At 70.6% G+C, this 16453-nt stretch overlaps 1 protein-coding gene across 1 annotated transcript in view; it reads right to left on the reverse strand.

Annotated features, from left to right (window-relative positions):
• Positions 1-2743: 2743 nt before the first annotated feature.
• LOC311524109 (prominin-1-A-like) overlaps positions 2744-16453 on the reverse strand; it is a gene marked incomplete at its 5' end in the record, with an annotated part of 38094 nt that continues 24384 nt past the window's right edge. The window contains 10 exons of the mRNA XM_084634897.1: positions 2744-4240; positions 5060-5083; positions 6818-6930; positions 8812-8901; positions 9442-9510; positions 9970-10050; positions 12781-12834; positions 12994-13086; positions 13404-13475; positions 13975-14118. Coding sequence (XP_084491023.1) covers positions 4189-4240; positions 5060-5083; positions 6818-6930; positions 8812-8901; positions 9442-9510; positions 9970-10050; positions 12781-12834; positions 12994-13086; positions 13404-13475; positions 13975-14118 — 792 coding nt within the window. The 3' untranslated portion in view covers positions 2744-4188. The remainder of the gene's footprint in view (positions 4241-5059; positions 5084-6817; positions 6931-8811; positions 8902-9441; positions 9511-9969; positions 10051-12780; positions 12835-12993; positions 13087-13403; positions 13476-13974; positions 14119-16453) is intronic.

Here is a 16453-nt window from a genome sequence, read left to right on the forward strand (position 1 = left end):
CCCCCCGGGGTTCCCTCTTGCCTGCCCTGCCTGGGGTGGGAGATGGCCAGGCTCACGGCTTGTGGGGCTATAGCTTTAGTAGGGCACAGCCTCGCCCAGCTGGATTTGTGGGGGGCCAGAACACCCCCATGAGGGGAGGGGCAAAGAGCTTATGCTCTGCCTTGCCCTCTCCCCCCAGCCACAGCCTGGGCCAGCGGGGAAGGGGGCAGGTGCCGTAGCCTGGCCCGGCTGCAGTGGGTGCAGAGCTGCTGGGACGACTTCAACCTGCTTGTGGGCTGGTATCCACCTTCCTTCCCACAGTGCTCGTGACCTCCTCTGGTTCTGGGCCCGGACCCAAGCTGCTGGCGTGTGAGGAGCTGCCCAGGGCAAGCTGGAGCTGTACCCAAGGGCCCCTGCTTTCCGCCAGCCTCCGCAGGGAGACAGACCAAAGTCTTTCCTGCGGTTCTCTGATCCCAAGGCTCCCAAGCTGCTGGGCCCACTGCTGACATGCAGCCCCCTCTGAAGTGGCCCAGGGCAGCTGTTTAACAAGGTGCACAACAGTCTGGGACAGGAAGCGAAGAATACTGCAGCCAGCGGAAATGGCTGTGGGGAGGGCGCTCCAGGTGGGTGAGGCAAGCCGAGAGCGGGGCATGGGACACTCGAGATGGGCCTGCCAAGGCTACACAGGTGGAGCTTGGGTTTGCTGCTGAAACTCAAGGGAGGGCAGTAGGGTAACGCAGCCTGCGGGCCAGTCAGCATCCTCTGCCACTGCTGGGTCTAAACTACCAGGAGCCAGGCAGGGCGGAGGCCTGGGACTGCCTGGCGCTCAGCCCTGCCCGTGGAATTGCCCGTGGCAGGCTAGCTGGAGTGGGCAAGCTCTTGTTAGCGGGCCGTGATGGGTCGCAGCAGAAGGCAGCCAGGGGTCTGGCGCCCAGCAGGATCCACACCCCAGAGGTGCAGTGCTCTCCCCACTGTTCCTTACTGGGTCATGCCCAGCGCAGGAAGAGAGGCCAGGTGCAGGGAGGGGTTTATAGGTTTCCCCTTATCAACAGCTTTGCCCTTCCCTAGAGCCCTCTGCACCCCAGCCGATCCCAGCACGCCAGAGCCCAGCCAATGAGAAGCCCATGCAGTCTGTGTCGGGGTCCTGCAATAGCGGTTTTCACATCCCAGGGGCTGGGGGAAATGCTCTGCCCCCCCACGGCAGGACAGGGAGGCTCAGCAGCGTGGTTGAAGTTCCCGAAGCTGGGCAGGGCTGCCCCCAAGGCAGCTTTGGGGCTGCGCACTGTTAGAGAGAATCCCCCAAGGGCCCCCTCGCCCATCCCCTCCAAGCCAGGGGTTGCCCCGGGGCTGTCGAATTCCTGCCGGCAGGGGGAGAGTCAAATGGGCCAGTTGCTGCTCCTGGGCCTGCTGAAGCCAGAGCCAGCTGCTTGGGTTCTCTGCTGCATGGACAGGGGCCAAGACCGACTGGCCCCTGCCCCCCCACTGGGACTAACGCCTCGCCCACTCCAGCCCCGGCCCTTCGCCTTGCCCTCCCAGGGGCTGTTTCTGATGGCGCTTGGCGGTTACGGAGAGGGAAGAACGCTGCCGGGGCCTCCGGACGCGCGGGCCCCCCAGCTCGGGCTAGCACAAGCCAAGACTCCAGCAGCGGGGGTCCTCCCCTCCGGTTCCTGCTCGGTCAGACCCTGCTGCATCAGTCACCCGGGCACAGGGGGCCAGGCCAGCCCCTGGCCCTGTGAACTGGAGGCTGACTGAGCCCCAGCGAAGGGCAGCTCTGGGGCCCGCCAGTTGGTGTGGTTTCACGACCACATTTTCCTCTTTTTCAAGCGGCTTGTCACTGCTCCGCTGTGGTGGGACCCCCTCCCCCACCAAAAGCGGAACCTGCCACCCCCGAGGAACCCATGCACACAGCCAGCCCCCAAGGGCTGCCAGCTGCACGGAAGACGGGGCATCCCGCCGCTCGCTCGGCTTGGGGCCACGGCGGCATTTCCGCTGCCAACGCAGGCACGACCCGCTGCGCCCAGCCACAGGGCCCGGGGGGCGGGGCTGGGAGAGGGAAAGCAGCTGATGGAGCTGCTGCAAAGAAGGGGCACAGCCCCCCCGGCAAGAGGCAGCCAGGCACCAGCTTCCCCAGCAAGACAAGGTGGCGGGCACCAGTATCTTCATTGCCCGGCAAGGGCGGGGCCCGAGCCATGCCCGCTACTCCAGGGACCCTGCTTACAACTGGCTGGGCCAGGTCGTGCCCTGCCACTGACCAAGGGCCGTCTAGTCTACATTACAAACCGGAACCGAGCCGCCCGCAGGCCTCATCCTGGCTGTGGGCATGGCCATTGGGGGCCATTAATAGCCCCTTGCTGAGGTTTCCCAGCCAGCCCCACATCTGGCTGGTCCCACCCCCCAGGCGAGCGTTCCTGGGCTGCTGTCACAGGAGCTGCCCCGCTGGGCCCTGGACACAGCTGGGCATCCAGGCTGCAGGCTCAGTGCCCCCAGGGCAGCAGCTCCGCTCCCAGGGCGGTGGGGCCACGGCCTCCGCGCCAGGTGCACCAGCACGCACCCCATGCTGCCCGCCCAGCACCGAGGGCCACGGCCCTGCCCGTAAGGGGGGCTGGGGTAGATGGGCTCAGCAGCACGGGAGGGGGTGTCCTGTAATGTAAGGGGGACTCAGGGGGCCCCGCACACCAGCCCCCTTGCCCATGCTGCTCCAAGGACCCCCTCTGCCAGGCTCTCTCTATTCGGCCATGGGGAAGCACCCGGTGCCCGACTGCGGCACACACTTTATTGGGTCAATAGCACGTCACAGCGTCAGCCAGCGCCCCCAGCGACTCCCCTTCGTACAAAAATAAACAATCGCCTCCCCCGTGCCACACCAACCAGGGCATGGGCGCAGAGCCAGGGACTCCTTTCACGGGCAGGCAGGAGGCTGCGGGGCCATCCCCTAATCGCAGGGCACCCAGCCCAGGGCGAGTCCTGCCGGGCCCCTGGGAGAGCTCTGCTCCCCAGCCGCAGAGCGGGGCCCTCCCGGAGCACAGCGGGGGCTGCTAATTGCTGCCAGGACGTCCTGCGTTTGCCTCCAGCAGCCCCACCATGAGCCAGTGCCCAGCCCAGCAATGCCTGGCTGGCGGCCGCTCAGCCCACTGTGCTCCTGGGACAGGGGTGGGACTCCGAGGCCTGCTGGTCTGGGGCACGGCCAGAGGCAGGCGGCTGTCGGCACACGGGCGCTCGGGGGCACAGATAGGCACCCACCCCACATGTATCTAGGGCGCGGCCCACACACGACACCTCTCGGCCAAGGCTGTGACATGGTGGGTGAAGGCTGGGGCGGGTGAAATGGCTCATCATACAGCTGTCATGCAGGGCACCTCCGGCATGGGGGTGTATTGACACCACCCTCCCACGGCTTCGAGCTTGGGTACCCCGTCCCCTCCACCTCCTGCGCCCAGCCACCTGCCCTGGCCCAGCCCCTTGGTGCTGTGGGGCCAGACAGTGCCCAGCTGCTCCATCGCAACGAGGCATGCCAAAAGCCGTTCCCAACGCACGCCTGGGGCGGGGAGGCCTCTGGGAACCATCACCCTACCCCCACCATGCCCACAAGGACCCAGGCGCCTAGGGGGGAGCCAGCCCCACACAGTGAGTGATGGACAGCGCTGCTGCTGGCATTGAGCAGCATGGGGCAGGAAATCAGGACCCCTGGGCCCCAAGGACGGCAGGACAAACCAGCAGCAGCACCAGGACCATCCCTGCGGCAAGAGCCACGCGGCCAAACACTGCCTGACTCCAGGGAGGGAGGCTGGGCCGGGGGAAGGGGCCGAGGAGCCATGGTGGGTCCTGCCCCATAGCGGGATTCCCATCCTTTGTGTTAGATCCACAGTGAACCCCCATGGTGATTGTAGGGAGAGGGGCTGCTGGTTCTTTCCCCCCTTCTCTCCCAGCTCCGGGTTTGCGGTGCAGTGCAGGGTCTATGTACCACAACATAGCCATGGGGGCAGGAAGCAGGATGGCTCCCACCCAGGGAAGTCTTGTGATTGGCTGAGCAATGGATTCCCATGGGTGCAGGGAAAGGCGGGGCTCGGTGGAGCCGGCACGGCAGATTGGCTGGTTTGGCCCATGGAGTCCAGGTGTCTAATCAGATCAGTGGGTGCCTGCCCCATGATCCCTTAAGCAGCCCTCGGGGGCCTGAGACCAGGGCCAGTGTGGGTGCAGGCAGGGTGCCTGCTACTTCTTCATCTCCACCCGGGGGATTTTAAACAGCGTCGCAGACGGAGACCTGCAAAACCAAGCAGAGGGGGCGGGTCACCCCAGCGCCCGGCTCACCCCAGCACCCAGGTCATCCCAGCACCCAGGTCATCCCAGCACCCGGGTCCTCCCAACGCCCAGCCATCCCGGCGCCCAGGTAACCCCAGCACCTGGCTCATCCCAGCACCTGGCTCATCCCAGCACCCAGCTCATCCTAAGCACATCCCGGTGCCCGGCTCACCCCAGTGCCCGGCTCAGAGCTATCACAGACCCTGGGCCATCGCAGCAAAGAATTTCCCAGAATACCCTGGGAAAAACACACCCCTCCCCCAAAGCAGAGGGGCCGAGGCAGGATGTCCCCAGCATTGGGGCTGAGCACAGGCTGGGCCCCGGGCGAAGGCTGACACGGGCACCACAGGCTGCGAAGCCTGGGGACGTGGCCCGAGATTCCCCACCAGGGCCAAGCAGAGCTCGGCCCCTCCGCCCACCCCGGCGCGCTGGGCCCTGCCGTGCGGCACAGACGTGGCCAGGGAAGCCTCCACCTGCAGCCATGCCCCTCGCTGCCGAGGCTCAGGGGACGTGCCAACGCGTTGCCCCCTGCCCACGCTGCAGCCTCCTCGGTGAACGGTGCCCATGAGCCTCGGGGGCACCTGGGGCCCTCAAGTGCAAAGGGCTCGGGGGCCCCCTCCCCCAAGAGAGATGTGTCCCCCGCCCCCCACACACTGGGCCCAGCACCCCCACAAGCCCCCTGCTTCCAGTCGCAAAGGGCTCCAACACCCCTGCTGCTCAGCCCCTCGCCCCCCCAGACCCTCCGCAGCTGGCTGTGCCGCCCTTATCCCCGGGTACTTACATCGCCAGGGCTTCCCTGTCGCTGCTGCGGGGAGAGAGAAAGGCTGTCAGTGGGGATGGACACGCTCCCCCGTCCCACCCCACAGCGGGCCTCGTGCTGGTGGGCTGGGGGCACGTACCCCCGGCTCTCAGGGAGGGTGGGGAGCCAGCTGGGCAGCTCCGTGGCCTCCCCCGTGCACCCTGGGCCCCAGCAGCAACCCCCACATGGGCCAGAACCTGCATTTGCCAGGCCCACTGGGGCAGCGAGGGCTGCCGAGTGCCAGTCGCAGCTGGTGCCCTCACGGGTGCCTAGAGGGGAGGGGAGACCGGCCCTAGGGATCCCCGGGGGACGCTGCCCCGCCAGCTCCTCACCCCAGGCAGGGGAAAGGGGGCAGAGCCGGACTGAGCCGCCGGTGTTGGGCTATTCTGCACCCGTGGCCAGCCGAGGGGTTCTGGTTCTCCCGCCTCGCGTCAGCCCAATACCATGTCCCCGTCTGGCTCTGACACGCGGGAAGGAACTCCAGGAGGAAGTGAAACCAGCAATGCCCCCTCACCCCGCGTCTCCAGGGGCCTCTGCGTGGTCCCAGGGGCCGGCTCAGGCCGGCTTCCCCCGATTCGAGGGACCCCTGGCAGGGGCCAGAGAGCACTGCCCAGAGAGCGCAAAGGGGCAGGGCACCAGCGGGACCACAGGCAGCCCCATACACAGCCACAGCTGCCCCGGGACGGTGTGTGCAGGGTCAGGGCAGGGTGCTCTGAGCGGCCATGGGGAGAGCCGTGCGAAGGAAACCCTGGGCGGGGCTGGCCCAGCTCCGTGCCCGCGGGAGGGAGGGTTGGTTCGGTGACCCCGCTGCGTTGCAGAAGCCTGTGAACCTGCCACCTTCACAGCAGCCATGTTTCCTCCCTCACCCCTTTCCCAGCTGCAGCAGCGGGGCGAGGCAGGGGGCCCACGAGCCCTGCGTCGCTGGGGGAGCGTGGGAGGGGACCAGAGTGTGGCACAGGGGGGCCAGGGTGAATTCACAGCCTGCTCCAAGGCAGAGTGTGGGGCTGGGCTCAGGGCAGGGCCTTGCCGTGTGGTAGGGGTCAGCCAGGGCAAGGGGTGTGAGAGGGGTTGTGGCGGGGGCTCGGCCGTGGCAGGGCTGTGAGAGGGGTTGTGGTGGGGCGTTGGCCATGGCAGGGCTGTGAGAGGGGTTGGCCGTGGTGGGCGTCCGTCCGTGGCGGGGGCTTGGCCATGGCGGGGCTGTGAGAGGGGTTGTGGCGGGGGCTCGGCCGTGGCAGGGCTGTGAGAGGGGTTGTGGTGGGGCGTTGGCCGTGGCAGAGCTGTGAGAGGGGTTGGCCATGGCGGGCGTCAGTCCGTGGCGGGGGCTCGGCCATGGCGGGGCTGTGAGAGGGGTTGTGGTGGGGCGTTGGCCGAGGCAGGGCTGTGAGAGGGGTTGGCCGTGGTGGGCGTCAGTCCGTGGCGGGGGCTCGGCCATGGCAGGGCTGTGAGAGGGGTTGGCCGTGGCGGGGGTCGGTCCGTGGCGGGGGCTTGGCCATGGCGGGGCTGTGAGAGGGGTTGTGGTGGGGGCTCAGCCGTGGCAGGGCTGTGAGAGGGGTTGTGGCGGGGCGTTGGCCGTGGCAGGGCTGTGAGAGGGGTTGTGGTGGAGGGTTGGCCGTGGCAGGGCTGTGAGAGGGGTTGGCCGTGGTGGGCGTCAGTCCGTGGCGGGGGCTCGGCCATGGCGGGGCTGTGAGAGGGGTTGTGGTGGGGGGTTGGCCGTGGCGGGGGTAGATATCGGCTCCTCACTCGTAGATGTCAGCGATCTTCATGCGCCGGTAGAACTTGGCGAGCCGCACGGCCAGGATGACGCCGGGGAGCAGGAACATGGCGCACCAGCCCAGGCTGAACCAGAAGCCGTTCTGGCAGGGGAGAGAGGCCCCCAGCCGTCAGCGCCCGCCCAGAAGCCCCCTCCGGGGCTGGATCTCCCCTCCTCAGCAGGGGGCCAGAGCCATGGGGCTGGGCCGTGTGACGAAGCGGGACTGTTCTTACTGTTTCCTCTGAATAGTGCGGGGGTGCCTCAGTTTCCCCTAGGCAGTTCTTAAGTATCTAGGTGGTGGGGTAAGGGTGTATGATCATTGCAGAGCCCTAGAGGGCAGGTGAGTGCAGGGGTCTGGACACAGAGAATGGCCGACACCCTGTTTCCTGGCCACTGATGGCCTGGGCCCTTCCCCCCTGCAAGGTGAGAGCTAAAGGATTGGAGAACAAAGGAATCCGGTGACCTCCTGGCCCGGGAAAGGGACAAAGCCCAGAGGAGGAGGGGCTGGAGAGAGTTTCCTTTTGGGCTGGCTTGGGACATGGAGTGAAGGGCAGATGGGGTTGCCTGGCTCACTGCCCCCCAAAATGGACCCAGCTGAGGGGTCCAGTTCTCTGCACCTACAAGCTCTGTTTTAGACCATGTTCCTGTCGTCTAATAAACCTTCTGTTTTACTGGCTGGCTGAGAGTCACATCTGACTGCGGAGTTGGGGGGCAGGACCCTCTGGCTTCCCCAGGACCCTGCCTGAGCGGACTCGCTGGGGGAAGCGCACGGAGGGGCAGAGGATGCTGAATGCTCCGAGGTCAGACCCAGGAAGGTGGAAGCTGTGTGAGCTGTGTGTCCTGCAGACAGGCTGCTCCCAGAAAGGAGACTTCCCCAGAGTCCTGCCTGGCTTCATGGGGAGCAGTTCCAGAGCATCACCCGGGGACTCCGTGACAACTGGTGGGAGCGGTGGGATGTACGCAGTAAGTGACTGGGGAGCAGTAAAACGAAGGGGGATTGACAAGGACCAGGTGTGCTGAAGGCTCAGAGAGGAGCGGTTTTGGGGGGCAGTTAATCCCTGGGAGTGTGTGACCAGCGAGGACTGTGCAGTAATGGGCACAGTGGGAGCTGAGACCCCAGCTGAGGGGGGGAGACACAGGCAGGGCAGGGGATCTGTGGGGAGTGGCAAGGTGCTTGGTAAGGAAAGTCTGGATGAGCCTAGGCAGCCTTGTGAGCTGATGGCTGTGTCTAGTCAGCAGTGAGGGAAGGCGAGGAGAGTGGAAGATGAGTGTCCCTGGACCTTACCTGTTAGCTGGGTGGAGAATTGGGACAGGGAAGGAAATGTACCTGTGTCTGTCAGGGGTATTGACTTGCCTGTGGAGGGAGCTACCCTGGTCTCCAAGCAGTTGTCTGTGAACAGTCCCGCTTCGTCACAAGCCGGCTCAAGAGCACAGCGTGGGGAAGAGGATGGGACCCGCCCCATCCGGCCAGCGGGGTGAGTCAGCGAACAGCTGTGCACGCCCGCACGCAGGGTCTGAGAGCCTGGCCCCCAGCACGGCTGCCCTCACCCGCAGGGATGGGCAGGGGAAAGGGCGGCAGGGCTCGTGAGCACTGAACCCTTCCCAACTCAACAGCCAGGGCCTGGTGCCCAGCTCCCACTGGGCCGGCAAAGCCTGGCCGGGCTGCCGGAGTCGGGGGGCATTCAGTGCAGCCCCCAGGGCCCAGACCCAGCAAGTCCTCTGGGACTCTCCTTACTCAGCCGGGTCCAGCCGTGTCAGGGAGCCCAGCCATGGCGGCTGAGTCTGCACTCCGACCCACCAGCTGCCCGGGCATCGCCCAGGCCCCGGAGCTGGGAGTTTCACCCAAGGGCGCGTTGGGAAGGCAAAGCTCCCATGTAACTCCCACAGCTCCCTCCGGCCCCAAGTCCCGCGCTCCCCAGACTGCTACCTGCACAGCACCCCCTGCCCAGCTCCCACAAAACTGCTGTCCCCCAAGTCCCCTCACCAGGGAATCCACCACGTAACTGCAGATGACAGTCTCAGCCACATCCGTGGTCTTGGCCACGGGCTCGCATCGCCCCACCTCTTCTGTCAGCTGGGGACAGAACAGAGACAGGGACATGGCCCGTCAGCACCACATCAGGCATGGGCCCGCCCGCCTCACACCTCTGCCCTTCCCAACCCCCCACCACTGGGCAGGGAGCCCCCAGAGCCCCCCATATCCCTCCCCCACACCCTAGGCAAGAGGAGAGCTGCCCTGGGATGGGGCAGGGGACTGCCAGCAGCCTGGGGTATGCCGAGCTGGAGAGGGAACCCCGCAGTGGGCACAACTCGCTGCGTGTCCAGGGCAAGGCCCTGCCTCTCTCGGTGCCTCAGTTTCCCAAATCGGGGTGTTAACCAGAGCCTGCCCTGCCCCGCGGGCGCCAGGGGGTTCAGCTCGTTAGCGTCCCAAACATGTTTCAGTGGAGTCGCTGGCGACGCTGCAGTGCCAGGCACCGGGGGGCAGCGTGTAAGTGCACCAGGGCTTCGGGGTGCACGAAGAGACACAGACAGTGAGGCAGGGCAGGGCCCGTCCCTATCCCATGCCCAGGGGGCAGGACAGTCCCCCCACCCCCGCGGTCGGGGTCTCACTCACTGTTCTCTTGGCCCAAGCGATGTAGGAATCGAAGTAGCCCAGCAGCGTGTTCAGAAAGGCCTGGCTCTCCTGCGGGGAGAGGGACGGGGGTGAGATGCTGCACCCAGGGCCAGCCGCTGGGAGCCTGGCTCGGGGACCCCCCCCAGGGAGGGGGGCTCAGGCAGCGTTTTAAAAGTTCAGACCAGCTCGTGCGCCCAGCGGCTGGGGGGGGGGGCAGGACCCCCCAGTGGGGTCAGGTCTCTGCTGGGACAGGGGATGGCTCTGTGCCGTGACCCCACACACCTGCACCCCAGGGGGTCAGAACCCTCCCAGTGCCCTGCCCCCGGGCATCCCCCCGAGCCGGGGTTGTATGGGAGGCTCTGGGAGTGGGGGGAGTGCAGAGAGTCCCATGGCAGGGGCAGGGCTTTTCCTCCCAGTCCCCTGTCCTGCTGCACAGCCCTGGGAGAGGGGAGGGCCCCCCGAAGCCATGGGGTGTTCGTCCGAGGCCTCTCTGGGGCCCGGGGCCAGAAGGGGCTGCGAGGGGCTCACGTTCTTGATGCTCTCCGAAGCCCTGGTGTCGAGGAAGGTCTGAGCATCCTCGATCTGCTGCAGGGTGTCATTGATCCGCGCCTGGGGGGCAAGGAGCAGGATGGGACCCAGAAGCTCAGCCAGGCCCGGGCTGGGCCCCAGTGCAGAAGGGGGAGCCCCCGGCAGCCCCGCACCCGCCCGCGGGCGGTCGCCGGCAATCTGAGCCTCCGTGGGAACGCAGACACCCGGCGTCCTGTCCCCACATGGCCACGAGGAGGCAGCGTCGGGCTGGGTCCCCGTTACTGGGTCAGGACACCCGGCGCTCAGAGCACTGTGCTGGGGCAAAGCACACACACTACTGCCCCCTCCAGTCCAAACGGCCCCCCCACCCGACAACACTGGGCCCCTCGCCCCCGACCCGCAGCCCCTGCCAGCCCAGTCCCGGGCTCCCCACGCAGGGCCCCTCGACCCCGACCCGCTGCCCCTGCCAGCCCAGTCCCGGGCTCCCTCCTCCCCCAGCTCTGCCAGGGCCCCTCGCCCCCGACCCGCAGCCCCTGCCAGCCCAGTCCCGGGCTCCCCCCACCAGGGCCCCTCGCCCCCGACCCGCTGCCCCTGCCAGCCCAGTCCCGGGCTCCCTCCTCCCCCAGCTCTGCCAGGGCCCCTCGCCCCCGACCCGCAGCCCCTGCCAGCCCAGTCCCGGGCTCCCTCCTCCCCCAGCTCTGCCAGGGCCCCTCGCCCCCGACCCGCTGCCCCTGCCAGCCCAGTCCCGGGCTCCCTCCTCCCCCAGCTCTGCCAGGGCCCCTCGACCCAGACCTGCAGCCCCTGCCAGCCCAGCCCCGGGCTCCCTCCTCCCCCAGCTCTGCCAGGGCCCCTCGCCCCCGACCCGCTGCCCCTGCCAGCCCAGTCCCGGGCTCCCTCCTCCCCCAGCTCTGCCAGGGCCCCTCGCCCCCAACCCGCAGCCCCTGCCAGCCCAGTCCCGGGCTCCCCCCGCAGGGCCCCTCGCCCCCGACCCGCTGCCCCTGCCAGCCCAGTCCCGGGCTCCCTCCTCCCCCAGCTCTGCCAGGGCCCCTCGCCCCCGACCCGCAGCCCCTGCCAGCCCAGCCCCGGGCTCCCTCCTCCCCCAGCTCTGCCAGGGCCCCTCGCCCCCGACCCGCAGCCCCTGCCAGCCCAGCCCCGGGCTCCCCCCTCTCCGCCCCCCCACCAGGGCCCCTCGCCCCCGACCCGCAGCCCCTGCCAGCCCAGTCCCGGGCTCCCCCCGCAGGGCCCCTCGCCCCCGACCCGCTGCCCCTGCCAGCCCAGCCCCGGGCTCCCTCCTCCCCCAGCTCTGCCAGGGCCCCTCGCCCCCGACCCGCTGCCCCTGCCAGCCCAGCCCCGGGCTCCCTCCTCCCCCAGCTCTGCCAGGGCCCCTCGCCCCCGACCCGCAGCCCCTGCCAGCCCAGCCCCGGGCTCCCCCCTCTCCGCCCCCCCACCAGGGCCCCTCGCCCCCGACCCGCAGCCCCTGCCAGCCCAGTCCCGGGCTCCCCCCGCAGGGCCCCTCGCCCCCGACCCGCAGCCCCTGCCAGCCCAGCCCCGGGCTCCCCCCTCTCCGCCCCCCCACCAGGGCCCCTCGCCCCCGACCCGCAGCCCCTGCCAGCCCAGTCCCGGGCTCCCCCCACCAGGGCCCCTCGCCCCCGACCCGCTGCCCCTGCCAGCCCAGTCCCGGGCTCCCTCCTCCCCCAGCTCTGCCAGGGCCCCTCGCCCCCGACCCGCAGCCCCTGCCAGCCCAGCCCCGGGCTCCCCCCTCTCCGCCCCCCCACCAGGGCCCCTCGCCCCCAACCCGCAGCCCCTGCCAGCCCAGTCCCGGGCTCCCCCCGCCAGGGCCCCTCGCCCCCAACCCGCAGCCCCTGCCAGCCCAGCCCCGGGCTCCCCCCTCTCCGCCCCCCCACCAGGGCCCCTCGCCCCCAACCCGCAGCCCCTGCCAGCCCAGCCCCGGGCTCCCCCCACCAGGGCCCCTCGCCCCCAACCCGCAGCCCCTGCCAGCCCAGTCCCGGGCTCCCTCCTCCCCTTGCTCTGCCAGGGCCCCTCGACCCCGACCTGCAGCCCCTGCCAGCCCAGCCCCGGGCTCCCCCCTCTCCGCCCCCCCACCAGGGCCCCTCGCCCCCGACCCACAGCCCCTGCCAGCCCAGTCCCAGGCTCCATCCCCTAGGGTCCCTTGGCCCCGACCCGCAGCCCCTGCCAGCTCAGCCCCGGGCTCCCTCCCCTCGCTCTGCCAGGGCCCCTCGACCCCGACCCGCTGCCCCTGCCAGCCCAGCCCCGGGCTCCCCCCTCTCTGCCCCACCGGCAGGGCCCCTCGACCCCGACCCGCAGCCCCCCTCCCTTTTCTGTTATCCCAGCCCTGGGTGGATCTGGGCAGTGAGGTGACTGGTCTCTGCGGGGCCAGGCTGGGCACGAGCACCCACACGCGCCCCGGCGGGCTGTCTGCTGCAGCACGTGGATGGGGTCACCCCTCCAGAGCCAGCCCTTCCCTCCTTGCTTTGGGGGTGTCCCTCGGCGGTGGCTCCCCTGCTGGCCACTAGCAGAGCTGCAGGCGGGCCCGCCAGGCGGCCAGGGACCCTGTCCGGGTGACTCCCAGGGCCCCCGCTGCCCGTAACGGGGGAATCGCATGGGGCAGCAGCTGGGGACGGGAGCTGCCGGGCTGCCCCTCGCTGGCTGTGCCACCTCCCCGGTGAGCTCCCAGCACCCACTGAGCAGCGCAGAGGCTCCGCAGGGTGCTGGGGCCTGGCTCCCAAAGGGGGGCCCCTCGCCCCGCCCCCCAAAGCAGCACCCGCACCTCCCCCTGCCCACGCTGCTTACCGGGACCTGGGGGGTCGTCGCCTGCAGGGTTCGGATGCTGCGTTTCAGGGCTTGCTGGGGACAGAGACAGGAGGGTTAGATGGGGGAGGGGCCCCCCACAACACCAGCTAGGGAGGGGGGCGCAGCGTGTCCCAGGCCCTTCCCCACTCCCAGCCCCGGGGGACCCTGCTCCCAGCTGGGGGGGAAGTGCCAGGGGCCCATAGGGTCACTCACCGTCTCCGGCGGGAAGCGGGACCCTATCTGCCCATTGATCTGTCGCAGCTCAGACGCCTCCTGCCGCAGCTCCTTCTTCCTGGTCGCGTTGTCCTGAGCCGTGGGGAGGGGGAGAGACCGTCAGAGGCACCTGCCAGGCCCAGCAGCCACAGCCCGGGCGGGGGCAGAGCAGGACGAGACAGGCCGGCCACAGAGGGACCAGCAGAGCCCCTGGAGAGCCGGTCCCCGGCCCGCACACCCCACCCCACCCGCCTCCCGGGGCAGGGGAGCGATGAGCAATGGCAAGAGCCCCCGCCCAGGCAGGGGTGGGGGGGCAGCGCCCCCGTGACCCTGGGGAGCCCACACCCAGCGCTGATGCTGCCGGGGGCCGGGGGCTGGGGCCGCGGTTCAGGGGTCTCGGCGTCACTCACGGTCACATTGGCCAACGCCTCCAGCTGCTCCGCCAGCGCCAGCAGGTCCTGCTGGGTCACGTTCCTCTCCAGCTGGAAGAGACGAGCAGAGAGTGGGGGAGGCTCGGGGGGGGGACGGGGGGGGACGGGGATGTCTCCTGCTGCCACCTGGGGCGAGGGAGGGAGCTGGGGGGAGCACAGACCCAGGGTGCACTCGACATCCCCTTGGGGCGGGGGGCAGCAGCGGGTTCTAGAGTGACCACCCTGGGGACCCGGAGCCCCGCCGCCTGCCTCAGCCCCTGCCATGCGGTCCCCGCCCCTCTGCCCCCCCTGCCCAGCCCCTGACCCCCCGGCCATCCCCACTCAGGATGGGTGGGACCCCCTGGGGGCAGAGAGCTTCTCCCACTGGCTGCCCAGGCCAGGGGGGCTGCCCCAGGAACGTGGTGTGGGACACGGCCTAGCAGCAGTCTGGGGCCCTGTGACCCCACGGAAACACCCCAAGGTACAGAGCCCCAGATCCCGCAACTGCCCCCCGCCCTCCCGCGAGATCCCACCCACAGCCTGAGACAGGCCCTGCCCCCCCCCAGCCCACCTGCTGCAGGAAGCCTGTGAAGTTGGGCTGCAGACCAGAGGCGCCGACGTCCCGGAGCATCTGCTTCTGGCTCTGGCTCAGGAAGGTGATGGGGTCCAGGCTGATGTTCAGCCGGTCGAAGGCCGCGTTGATCTCGCCAGTGTACTGCGGGGGGCAGCGAGGCCGTGAGGGACCCGGGGGGCCCCAGGAACACCGACTCCCCCCAAGGGCCCCAGCTCAACCACTGCCACAGCAGCTAGGGCAGCGAGGCTAAGCAGGGAGCATGCCCCGGGCAGCCTGACCCCCGGGCCTGGCCCCTGGGGGGCTGGGGAGCGCGCCCCGGGCAGCCTGAGCCCCCGGCCTGGCCCCTGGGGGGCTGGGAGTTGGGGAGCCCTAGGCTGGCACATGCACCCGGGGCCGGACCCACCGCACCGGGCTTGGTTCGGGGGGGGGGGGGGCTCTCACACACAGGTCCCATTCCCAGTGTAACACGTGCTCAGTGGCCCTTGGGCACGCGCACGGCCTGGCTGGCCCGAGCGGGTGGGTTTCTGCACATGCAAGTCAGGGTCTGCCCCTCCCTCGGCTCCGCTTCTGCGCTCGGGACTATCTCCCCCTGCAGCTCGCTGGCCGCGGCTCGAACCTCAGACCGCTGGGGGCGGGAAAGGGCCAGTAAAGCAGGTGGCGCCGTGCAGGAGCAATGCCCCCTGCTTGCCCAGCTGGAGGGCAGACCCAAGTCCCCGGCCAGCCAAGCCGCACACGGACCTACTCTGAGCCCCTGGAGCCCCCCCAGGCCTACGGGACCTCGAGCTGCTCCCAGGCAGCCCCGGGGCACTGCACACGGCTGGGCCGGTCTCTGTGCCCAGCACCGCGGGGCCGTGCCCCCCACCAGGCAGCCCCGGGGCGCTGCACACGGCTGGGCCGGTCTCTGCGCCCAGCACCGCGGGGCCGCACCCCCCACCAGGCAGCCCCGGGGTGCTGCACACGGCTGGGCCGGTCTCTGCGCCCAGCACCGCGGGGCCGCGCCCCTCACCAGGCAGCCCCGGGGCGCTGCACACGGCTGGGCCGGTCTCTGCGCCCAGCACCGCGGGGCCGTGCCCCCCACCAGGCAGCCCCGGGGCGCTGCACACGGCTGGGCCGGTCTCTGCGCCCAGCACTGCGGGGCCGCGCCCCTCACCAGGCAGCCCCAGGGCGCTGCACACGGCTGGGCCGGTCTCTGCGCCCAGCACCGCGGGGCCGCGCCCCCCACCAGGCAGCCCCGGGGCGCTGCACACGGCTGGGCCGGTCTCTGCGCCCAGCACTGCGGGGCCGCGCCCCTCACCAGGCAGCCCCGGGGTGCTGCACACGGCTGGGCCGGTCTCTGCGCCCAGCACCGCGGGGCCGCGCCCCCCACCAGGGATCCCCGGGGCGCTGCACACGGCTGGGCCGGTCTCTGCGCCCAGCACTGCGGGGCCGCACCCCCCACCAGGGATCCCCGGGGCGCTGCACACGGCTGGGCCGGTCTCTGCGCCCAGCACCGCCGGGCCGCGCCCCCCACCAGGGATCCCCGGGGTGCTGCACACGGCTGGGCCGGTCTCTGCGCCCAGCACCGCGGGGCCGCGCCCCCCACCAGGGATCCCCGGGGCGCTGCACACGGCTGGGCCGGTCTCTGCGCCCAGCACTGCGGGGCCGCGCCCCTCACCAGGCAGCCCCGGGGTGCTGCACACGGCTGGGCCGGTCTCTGCGCCCAGCACCGCGGGGCCGCACCCCCCACCAGGGATCCCCAGGGCGCTGCACACGGCTGGGCCGGTCTCTGCGCCCAGCACTGCGGGGCCGCGCCCCTCACCAGGCAGCCCCGGGGTGCTGCACACGGCTGGGCCGGTCTCTGCGCCCAGCACCGCGGGGCCGCACCCCCCACCAGGGATCCCCGGGGCGCTGCACACGGCTGGGCCGGTCTCTGCGCCCAGCACCGCCGGGCCGCGCCCCCCACCAGGGATCCCCGGGGTGCTGCACACGGCTGGGCCGGTCTCTGCGCCCAGCACCGCGGGGCCGCGCCCCCCACCAGGGATCCCCGGGGCGCTGCACACGGCTGGGCCGGTCTCTGCGCCCAGCACTGCGGGGCCGCGCCCCTCACCAGGCAGCCCCGGGGTGCTGCACACGGCTGGGCCGGTCTCTGCGCCCAGCACCGCGGGGCCGCACCCCCCACCAGGGATCCCCGGGGCGCTGCACACGGCTGGGCCGGTCTCTGCGCCCAGCACCGCCGGGCCGCGCCCCCCACCAGGGATCCCCGGGGTGCTGCACACGGCTGGGCCGGTCTCTGCGCCCAGCACCGCGGGGCCGCACCCCCCACCAGGGATCCCCGGGGCGCTGCACACGGCTGGGCCGGTCTCTGCGCCCAGCACCGCCGGGCCGCGCCCCCCACCAGGGATCCCCAGGGCGCTGCACACGGCTGGGCCGGTCTCTGCGCCCAGCACCGCGGGGCCGCGCCCCTCACCAGGCAGCCCCGGGGTGCTGCACACGGCTG

The sequence above is a fragment of the Lepidochelys olivacea genome (assembly GCF_965140295.1).
Source record: "Lepidochelys olivacea isolate rLepOli2 genome assembly, chromosome: 7".
Lineage (NCBI taxonomy): Eukaryota > Metazoa > Chordata > Testudines > Cheloniidae > Lepidochelys > Lepidochelys olivacea.